General features: G+C 37.8%; 1 protein-coding gene and 1 long non-coding RNA gene across 2 annotated transcripts; both read right to left on the reverse strand.

Annotated features, from left to right (window-relative positions):
- Positions 1 to 401: 401 nt before the first annotated feature.
- Positions 402 to 3,448, reverse strand: LOC139139688 (gamma-aminobutyric acid type B receptor subunit 2-like). The gene is made up of 5 exons (XM_070708549.1): positions 3,347 to 3,448; positions 2,443 to 2,620; positions 1,964 to 2,127; positions 661 to 804; positions 402 to 525 (listed from the first exon to the last, which is right to left on the reverse strand). The coding sequence occupies exons 1-5, from the start codon at positions 3,428 to 3,430 to the stop codon at positions 436 to 438; spliced, it is 660 nt and encodes a 219-aa protein (XP_070564650.1). The 5' UTR covers positions 3,431 to 3,448; the 3' UTR covers positions 402 to 435.
- Positions 3,449 to 3,668: 220 nt separating this feature from the next.
- On the reverse strand, positions 3,669 to 6,648 carry LOC139139689 (uncharacterized). The gene is made up of 4 exons (XR_011553868.1): positions 6,563 to 6,648; positions 5,582 to 5,732; positions 5,160 to 5,292; positions 3,669 to 3,776 (listed from the first exon to the last, which is right to left on the reverse strand). It is a non-coding gene; the product is annotated as an uncharacterized lncRNA (long non-coding RNA).
- Positions 6,649 to 11,285: the final 4,637 nt, after the last annotated feature.

The raw sequence follows: 11,285 nt of genomic DNA on the forward strand, positions 1-11,285 counted from the left end.
TACATACAGTTTTAGGTTCAAAAAGTAATATTATATCATACCAGTAATATTGATGGCGCAAATACAGCGATCTGTTTGATCAAGACGTGAAAAGAACCGTGGTATATTCGCAATATAGCAAAGTTGGCACACGCGCGAGCTCTCAGCAAGAGCGAAAATCCTATTTTGACGTTCCATACCGGAATTTCAATATACTGTTATGATACAATAACAACAAATCACACCGAGCGACGGTATACCACTCGATTTTGACCAGTTCACTTCATATATGCATTCGCTATTGCTCGTGCATATATGCATGAACTGGTTAAAATCTCGTGGTATACCGTCGCTGGGTGTGCTTTATTGCTTCCCTTAACTATCTCTGTCAAATAAGGTGTTACAGAACTGTGATAGACGATAGCAATTCCTCTGATATAGTGAGTTTCCGGTTCGTCATTCGCTTTTATTGTCCACTTTGTTAGGCAGCAATTCAGAACAAAGTTGCTCGTAGGACATTCTTAGCAAGGCCAACTTCTGAATTTTCTGGAAAGAAAGAGAGTGAAAATATCATTTTGGAAAGATAAACTTATCATTGCATTTCCCCTTAATGCATCAACAAAACGAAATAATTAGGCAATGCATTAATTTTCAATAGTGACGAACGTGAAATGCGCCTACCATTTTGAGAGTCTCCCTGAGGGAATCCGTTGTATCTTTCTGGTCTAAGTGATAACCTCCTGGGCGAGACTTGACGATATTTCGTTGCCCGGGTTTAACGATGCTTGTGTTCACATCATGTGGATTCTGGTACAGCAGAATCATCTGTGAATTAGAACCATATAGCAGAACATTCTATCGTGACAGAGTCTTGAATTGCACAGTATATTTCAATTAGTTAAACCCAACACGAGGTCGTTAGTAAAGCTAAGAGAAAAACTGAACGCATATATTAAAGATTACTTGTACACTGGGTATATTATTATCAAACTGACAGTGACTCTCCCTTTTTCAGTACACCAATCGAAGTCACTATGACATTGTGTGCGGACTCGGAAATGAATTGTCGCAATGATTTTTTTCTAAAGCTGCCAATTATATCCTAATGGGAGATCTTTCAAATAGAACTTTTGCGCTGCTTCAGCGGTGTTTTCCACATCGTCTCTGATTAATTCGAGGAATGCGTGTTCTTCGTAGGTTTGTAAGGTAGAATACGTCTCGGGGACAGATATCTGGACTCTTAAACTTTTCCAATTCTTTACTGATTTACTACTTGTGGGGCTCATTTTGAAGCCCTTTGAATAATAAAAAACTTTCACAGTTTTAGTTTTTTGGAAATCGAAAATTTTATTTTACCCATAGAGTTAACACAGAGATGCATGATTGCCATTTTGAATCTTAAATATCGGTAAATCTAGGTTAATTTGTTTCTCTAGTACCAAAACTTGCACTGTGACCCTCGATTTTATTCTTGATTTTGAAAGTAAATGGTTGAAAGATTCCTTGAGGAAAATTTGAGCGAAAGTTTAAGTCTTTCACTTTCGAGGCGCATACCACCTTAACATCGATGGTGACCCAACAGATGAAGTAAATATAACAAGAAAAGCGATACATATTTACTTTCGATGAGAGGAACATGTATTAAAACACATGACCAGCTATTGTCCAGTTCCCTGAATGTGCAAAATACAGAAAAGCAGAATGAACTTAAGTTACCTTATGGTATGTTGGCTCGGAAAGTGACGATAAAAGTCGAGGAAATGAGTCTGATTTACGACTCATTTCCTCCATGCGTTTACATACAATTACAACAATCTGAGATTATTATTCAATGAGACTCATCATCATAGAAATAAAAGCTAAAGATATGTAAGAAGTTACAGTGATATGATGCAAGACCAAATGACAAAGTATATTTTATCAGATGCTGCAAGGATGAGGTTAAGTCCACAATGCGCCTTTCCGTTCGCTGTTTTATACCTACCTTTGGTAAAAACGCCAGGCACAACACGAGGGTGTTAGAAAAGAAGATTCCTAGCCCAGTGATGACGTAAACCATGGTGACCTTTGACCCCAAGAAGTACTGCCCCACGAAGACGATGACACAGACCAATGCCACAGCGTAAACTGACATTGCGATTTGTCGGCCTATAAAGGATCCATTACGAAAATTATTCCAACATCAGGACAAACTGTGATGAAGCAACAGCTTTGACACAGTAACCTACTCGGGATATACACTTAATTATCTTTACTTGTTTAATATTCAAGTTGGGGATTCCAACATGAACATTCACCATGCAATGATTGCTGTTTCCAGGTCGGATGCTAATCTTCGAAGTAAAGTATATCAGAACTTGTACAGGTTGCGAAATATATTAAAAAGGCGAAAGGTCGGGTGAACGGAGCATGTTTGACGCTACAATAGACGAGTGATAACAAGAGGAAGACACGTATTCTTACTTTCGTTAAGTGCAGCAACCTGTATTGAGCGTATTGCCCAAGCCAGGAACACTCCAAGGAATAGCAGGATCCCCTTGATGACGAACAGACTTATAGTCCAGTATAGGGTATAAGCAGAATAGCAGTTGCGAGTTTGGTAAATGTAGAGAAAGTCGTGCCCATTTTCATCAGTGGATTCCTGTTAGGGAAACAATTTATGAAATTTCGTTTAGACGATATGTTAAATTGCGACACCCATACTAATGCTGCTAGACATTTTTTGGTATGATATATTTAAATAGCACATAATTTATCCGAAAACTTTTCAGCAAATCATTACCATAGATCGACGCACGCCAGGAGGGTTAGGTTTAGCATTAGGAAAGGCAATCGATAAAAGATAACGAAGCTTTCTGCAGAAGGAGCTGATGCTATCGATGTCCAGTGATACCATGTGCCGTGTTATTATGTTATAGGCCTAATGATGGTGAAATACAGTGATCTGATTGGTCGAGATGTGAAATTAACAGTGCTATATTCGCTTTACAGCACAGTTGAAACACGCTCAAGCTATCAGCAGAAGAAATACACTGTTTCATCATTTCAGAGCAGAATTTCAATATACTGACATAATATAATAGTTTTGATCAATTCACTTCGTATGCGCATTCGCTTTCGATCGTGCATATATATATCCTGAACTGGCCAACATCTCGCTGTATATCCGTCCATGGGATGGTTTATTGGACAATTAGATATGTTAATAAAATGAGACATGATAGCATTACAGACTACTGTAAATAGTTCAGTCAGCGTATGGACAGAAACAACAGTTATTGTAGAGTCGTAAGAATGCCCATTAATATTCAACTTTCTTTCACTCAGTCATTATTTGTGTCGCAACGATATCATCCGACGACCTTACCTTCTTTTCTAAGACACTGATTATACTTGTCATCGGGTCGAAGATAATCCAGCAAGCGGAGATGACGAAATCTAAAATAACCATGACAACGACGCCCAGAATAAGTCTGAATCTCCAACTCTCTGGAATGATACAGCAATACAATAACTCATCTCGGTGACAATTTTATGACATCGTTGGAGATGTGAAAAGCTAAATTTAAAGCAACATACACGCAACTTTAGCATGTTTAGTGATAAAATGCGATGAACACAAAAGCATTTCTTATTTTCTTGAATAATCCGTGTATTTGCTTTGATGATCGATGAAGACTTACAATCTCTGCGAACTTTTCCATGGCGATTTTAAATATTGCGTAGACTCGGTAGGTCTTCATGAACAATGCACCGAAAGCAAGAGAAATGCCGACGGATAACAGTATTGGTCGTACCTGAATTGGAACAAAATAGAATGGAAAACAAGATATTAGTGTAAACAAAATAGGAGCACTTTTCTTGACCTGAAATTACGTCATCTAAATAATCATAAAATGGTTATACGGAAAGCACCGCAGCATGGAATAAAATCCTGCTGTTGAATACTGTGAGAGGTGTTTGCAGTTTCTGACTCGGAAGACAAGGTAGCCGACAGTTTAGCACGATATAAACTTCTTTTAGATATCACAAATACTCCACTGCTGTCTCCATCTATTCCGGGTGTATGCATGCTATGTTGTATGCGGCAGATGCTGTCAGCAAGGGTTGTAGCACTAGTGTATTGTGTTTGGAGTACAGATGCTATTATAGCAGGGTTAGCAGGGTTAGCAGGGTTGAAAGTCAAATTTTGCGACCCCTTCTGAGCGAGTTGCAAGATCATAGACAGACTTACGAAAGCGATTTATCAAAGTAATCGTATCGAATTAACCTTTGTTTTACTGCTCCAAAATCACGATATTTAGAATTAATCTGAACACAGTTATGATTCAATGATAACTTTCAAAGGGTAAAATGTAGTTATGAATAGACACAGAGTATCATAGACAGAGTGGCAACACCTATTGTTTAGGCGTGAAGCGGTTACGTAAGCAATCCGTGTTTGCCTCGCCTCACGAAGCTCTTGGCTCTCTTTTCCGAAGAGTGCCGACCATGCACCCTTCGGTAATTTTCGGATTTTCACCAATTGTTAAGCGAAAGTATGTTCGACAAAGTTTGTGTTGCTGTTGTCGTGTGGTGCTGATCGGAATTGATGTGCTGGCAAAAACGGGAGTATTTTGAGCTTCAGGAAAGTGGGTTTTACCGTTTTAAAAATTCCTCTCATATTTTTATGAATTATAATGAGTGTGTTTGAACCAAATTTGAAAGTCTTTTATCGATACTGTCTGGTTTTACTCAATGGTTTACGGTCAGTCATACCGTCTTTTACAGTGCGTCAAGAAAGGACATGTTTATGAAACTGCTGGCGTGTTATGTTTTGATTGGCGTGAAGCAGTTGTTTCTGGCCTGAGAGCTCACAAAGTAACTATGGTTGCTACGCGACTGGCAGTACGATGCCATCTCGTCGTATGTTTCGCATAATCTCGTGTAATTATCAACCACAAACAAAGCCTCCAAAAAGTTTAACACCTTTGAAGCTCATTTTAATATGAAAAGCCAATATCTACCGAGACGACCATGGAACAAAAGGCATGCAAGTGTTGCCACTCTGTTTATGATACTCTGTGGAATAGATAAGTAGTACGTTTAGGCAGCAAAAGCATGAAATGATTTCGTGTGGAACGGTTTCCATTAATAGATCATAAAGTGCAAATTATTTGTGTATTAGATATATTGCTCACATGGCACTGAATTGAAAACTGTAGTGACGACATCTTCGATGTGTCAACTCCATAGAGAATGATTAAGACGTAGAGCAAAATGCAGCCAATGAGGATGAAGTTGTTTAGAAGCGGACTGGAGATCTTGATAGCCCTTGGAAGCGGCACATGAAAGAAGAACAGATATAAAGGATTTGTTGAAACCGCTTTTCTTGTAAACTCGACCTTGTTTCATGTCTTGGAGAAATCTTGAACATTGTCAATACTTTGTGCTTGTAGCAGCGAAAGAAAATTGTGTGGGTATGAATATGTAACAAAAATCACGATTGGTGATCAAATTCGTGATACCATTTGATATTGGAAAACTTCGATTTCCTTTACTGACACGATACATCGAGATATACATTTATCAGATCCAGAAAAGCTTTTTCAAAGTAACCTACTTCATGTTCCTGAATTTGATATTTAACACAAGGCACACAATGGCAAAGAGGATGCCTGAACACGCCAAGACGTAGAGTAGAATCCGTGTAGAGAACGAAGGTAGGGCAACGACCTGGATCTCCTGGACGCCGTCAGTGGGTGGTACATTTCCTATAACAGAATTTCACTTGGATGATATCATGTCCTGTTTCATTTGTTTGCGGACTTCCTCGAAGAGAAGTCACGTTTTATTTGAAAACAAGATAGCGATAAGCAAAACTAGCGGACTAATAAGCTTACACAGTCGCTTGTCTTTCGATACACGCGTACACGGCGGCCGCTGTGTGATAGGCATTAGAAAAAGGGGAAGTTAGGAAACGCACTATTCGCTATACACACGCATCACCGAGTTCGGAGACAGATTTCCATTACAAAAAAGCCACAATATTTCAATAAACCAGCATCGATGACTTCCAATACATTTTCAAATTCATATTTACTATTTTTGGCGTCAAAAACGATCTTCTGTCCATTTCTGAGTGCGATTTCCGAATGGACCCACGCATTTTGGCATGAGTTCACGACTTTTATGCAACAGTAGCGGATAGGTTAAGACCAGCCGCACTGTGATTGTCTAGCTACCCTGAGTACTGAGTTTCGAAGTTTCGAATTCGAAGATGTATTGGAAACCATCGATGCTGGTTTAATGAATAATTGTGGCTTTTAGTGAGGGGAATCTGCCTCCGAACTCCGCGATGCGTGCGTATAGCTGCCATTGCGTTTCCTAACTTCCCCTTTTCTAACGCATAGCACACAAATCGAATTGATCGGTCTCATGCGACAAGTGTAATACGTAAACCGAATACCAAAAATATTTCGTTATGTTCAATTGATTTATCATGTACTCTGACACATTTATTATGTTTATACCCGATTTAATACAATAACTATTATATTATTCATCGATAGCTGAAAGGAATCAACATCTAAATCAGATTTACCTTTCCAACGAATAGCTACATCGTTGCTCCAAGAGAAAAGGTCGTGCCCGACATCATATATACCCACTTCAACTATTTGGCCATCTGTAAGTTAAGCAATGCAATCAAAAAACGCACTCATCGACAAATGCTGGTTCCCTCACAGTTTCTACCCAAACAATGATTGGAATATATGTTACAGGTGAAAAAACGACGAGTTCTTGAGCATCGTTTACGTATGCTGAACATTTTGAAAAACCACACAAAGAGTTGATCTAGCGCTGGTTAAAGAAATTAGTTTGTTCTAGCTAGGTAGTCATTAGGAAACGCAATAAAATAAGACACTTTAAACCTCACATCACGGAGTTATAAAGATTCAGTGAATCAATACCGAATGATTTCTCAGTGTAAAAAATCACTTATAGGCCTACTACATCCATAGTACTGGGTTCAGGTCTCTTCAAGTTGAGCGACTCTTGCATAAAAAGCCCAGGGTCGATCCTCAGCCGGCTTAATTTAAGTCGGGTCTGAGATGTTTGTTGAGAGCTGACCCAAATTTTAAACCGGGCCAGTATTATTTGTAAGTGTGTTCGAAGTGTTTGGGTCGCCCCTGGACCCAGTTGACGCCCAAACAGGTAACCAAGAGCGAGGTCTATAAGTTACTCAGAGGCGGACCTATTTTTTTCTTATCTTAGGACAATCCAGGCCAAGAGGCGGCCCTTGGCCTGAGTGAGAGTGTTAACCAAACATGACATATGAGGAATACCGATCAATAATGTGACATAGCTGGACTTCAGATTCAAATTCTAAATTCAAATATCTCTCTATGGGCCAGAATAAAAAAATAGTAAGACAAAACAAGAATTTAGATGTTCTATACAGTTGAGACTCGAGTATTAACTACGTATGGAATTGATCATATTAAAGAGCCCAGCTAATAGAAATCGTGTTAATTAAAATCATATTAATATACTTGATAATTACCTTGCATTTGTTCTATTATCAATTCAGAAATCCTGTCTCCAGTAGTGGTGAATTCTATACTTCCCTTTAATTAGAAAGTTTAACAAAAGGATGAAGTCACTTGTTGTTTATGGGGAATTAAAAAAAATTGAGAACACAACTCTACTACCACATTTATTTAATACTCTATAACCATAACGATCTATCTGCTGCATTCTCGAGCCCGCTCAGCTTTTTGTACATATAAGAACTTATCAAGTTTTACATGTAATTCTCTCTCTCTCTCTCTCTCTCTCTCTCTCTCTCTCTCTCTCTCTCTCTCTCTCTCTCTCTCCTCTCTCTCTCTCTCTCTCACAGACTATACATATGTAAATATATATATATATATATATATATATATATATATAATATTATATATATATTATATATATCTATATATATAATATTATATATATATATACAGGGCTCGAAATTAACTTTTTTCCCTGGTAGTCCCATTGGGCTACCATTTTCTGAAGTTGGTAGCCCAGTGACAAGGTCTGGTAGCCCATGCATGAATGAAAATTTTTTGTAAAGGATATTTTAATTTATGTCTAGACAATGAAAGATTTATTTTGCATGATTCTATCCAGGAAGTGAATTTTCTAGTCATTTGACATCAATAACTGTAGATCATATTCTTAGGAGAACGGTATAGCATGTGTAGTGGACAACAGTGACGCCTTAAAGTTTGAGGACCTATTCACACATACGCAGAGCTTATATGCCAATTTTGATGTTCGCCATGACAACGACTTTTCACTCAGCACGTGTAAACATAACACGGCTAAAATAGATTGGTTATGAATTTCAGGATGACAACTTGGTACAGTCATGTTCCTAATACTTTCGTGGCAATTTTGGCTATATTTTTCCACCATCAGGGGATGATCTCGTACACTTCGGAAAGCGTAATTTGTGGATGGCCCGACAGCTTTTTCTTTTGAATAATTTTGTGTTTAACTGAGATTAAATAACTATGAAAATGAGTTTTCATTTGCCATCATTTCCCGAGCCTGTCATCCAAGTACATCAGTTCAGATAATGATATTTTATTGAAAGTTTGTCGCAACAAATTTGACTGCACTGTCGCCTTTTAATTTGCATAACAAAGTCAAGTTAGGCCTTACTGCGTCCGACTGGGTTGACTGTATGAGCGTCGGTCATCTCACAGCGATCAACATCATGTCGCCCACTAAGTAATTTCATGTCTCAGGCTTTGGTAGTCCGTGTGGGCTACCATTTCATGCATGGGTTTTGGTAGCCCCAGGAAAAAGTTGGTAGTCTGTGGACGCGGGACTACCGCTAATTTCGAGCGGCTCCCGCGACCCGATCGCCAATTAGCCAAATGCGAAGAAAGTTAAAAATGGCTACAAAAATTCCAGTTGGCGAACATAGTGGCTAAATGAATTTTTACTGCTCGGCCCTGGTGCCACCTCAACAAAAAACTACAGCTATAAACAATAAAAAAGTTGTAAGATGCTGAAACAGTTTACCCTCCTTCATACAAAGTTGCAATGTATTGAAACACTTCACTCGCCTTTCTACAAAGTTACAAATTCCCTGGTACGTAAAACAACATTGTTGCTGTTCCGTCTCGTCTGCAGTACACCGAGGCTTTGCTTTGCCTCCGTGAGTCCCGTTCGTCCTTCAGTCTATGAGAAGTTTTACCTACTTGCTAGAATCAAAATTTGGCCTGCAACTACTCAGTTTGATAGTAAAAACATAATTTCAAAGGAAACTTTCACAAACGGAGTAATAATACAAAGGAAGAGGAGAAAAACTGAGGTTTTCTGAAAGGTCAAGTCTAGGTCATCTCATCATGTGATGTCATGCATGAAGACCCCTTAAGTGTACAATTATGGTTCAAAAGAGCCACCTAGGGTGGTCCAATAGGTAAAAGGTAATTTTGGTGCCTTCAAATTTAAATGGCATTCAGCTTGACTGTCAGTTTTAAATTAAATTTTATTAAGAGTCATCGCAAAGGGACATTGTCAACAGTAATTGCAGTAAGCATATCCATTGTCAAATCGTCACGTTTGTGAATTGCAATTTTGCATGTAAACATTAAAGCAACAAATTATTAATTCGGTCTATTTCAAACTGCTATAACTTATACAAGAAATTATGTGATTCTGAATTATTTTAATATTTTTGCAGATTCCACCAGTTTAATGATGTAGAAGTGAACATCACCAGACATTTCTTGATGATATCAAAATATCAAATGAAAATATATCTGTGCTAAAATGTTATCATAGTCATTAAAACAATGTACACTCTCAAGCAGTTAGTAATTTAAATGAACATATATCATTGTGTCTTGTTTTACAATAGTTATGTTTGGCCAAACCCTTTGGTCTCAAGAAAATACTCATACTCAAAATGCTATTCAGCCTGCTTGATCAAAACTATGACATACTAGTAACACTGGGGCCAATCATATCTACACTGCCAGTGTGCTACTAAATGCTTTCTTCTGCACCATTTCTTATTCTTGTGGCTAAAACATTTTGATTATGCAAGACTGCATAAATTTGCCGCATGAGAGGCTTGTAGTTTATGACAAGCTATCATACTGTGAACACTAAATGAATGCTGGAGAAATGTTCTGTACCTGTTGTAATATGCACTTCACTTTGCTACCAGATTTTTAGAATTCAATTGATACCTTATTATATTTCTGGTGATAAAAGTTTAAAATCTAAAATGAAAAAGGATTTCTATCCTGGAAATGCCATAAAAACCCAGATTATTCAATAAAACTGAACAAATATTTCTTTAATGTAAAAACTATCAGGAACATCATACAAAACATCTTGATTTGTAAAATTAGGAAAACATCTGAATGCCGAGAAAGCTGTAATTGCTACGCTTGAGATCATAAACTGGCTAAAAGTTGCTCAAAGTGGCTACAAATTTTTTGATTTGGCTAATCAGTTGGCTAATCATTTTGGTGACTTAGGGGGAGCCCTGAATATATATATATATATATATATATATATATATATATATATATATTATATATATATATAATATATATATATATATATATATATATATATATATATAACAGGGGTATTAAGTTTTGAAGTAGGGGGCTAGAATGGAAAAGTAGGCGGCTTGCAGCTGCCATGACCACAAAGCGGTCGTCGTCGGGGGAGGGTCCGGGAGGGGTGTTCCCCCTCCCGTCCGAAGGCCGGAAACCCTGAAATGAGCTAAAATTTACTTTTTAAAGCTTACAGTCACTTGAATTTCTAGTATTTTCAGGGTAATAGTCAGCAGTGTTCCAGGGCAATTTGTGTTTATATCATAAAAGCCATTTTCCTTGGAGATTGGGCCTGAATATGATAATTCATAATTAAAAATGATAAAATGTGGTAATATTGACGATAATTTGAACAAAGAAAATAAGTCTTTAGAGCCTCTAAACCAGGATAATAATTCACTATTATTAATGATATAAATTTGATATGTAGATGATATTATACAGTGTTACATCTATAGAAAGGGGGATAGGGGATTCCCCCTCTGTTCAAGTTGAAATGTTGGCACCCCAAATTAATTTGTCAAGGGGACCACTCCCCTTCAATGAAATGGTGCCAGTCACACCTTAGAGGTACAAGAAGAACACATGAACTGGTGAAATGCCCCCGAAATTTTCTGGTAAAGGGGAAAATCCCCCTTGTTGATGCCATCCTGGATGTAAATAATGTTAGGCTTAAAATTAAGAACCCTGATG

The sequence above is a fragment of the Ptychodera flava genome, chromosome 9 (genome assembly GCF_041260155.1).
Source record: "Ptychodera flava strain L36383 chromosome 9, AS_Pfla_20210202, whole genome shotgun sequence".
In the NCBI taxonomy this organism is placed as follows: Eukaryota; Metazoa; Hemichordata; class Enteropneusta; family Ptychoderidae; genus Ptychodera; species Ptychodera flava.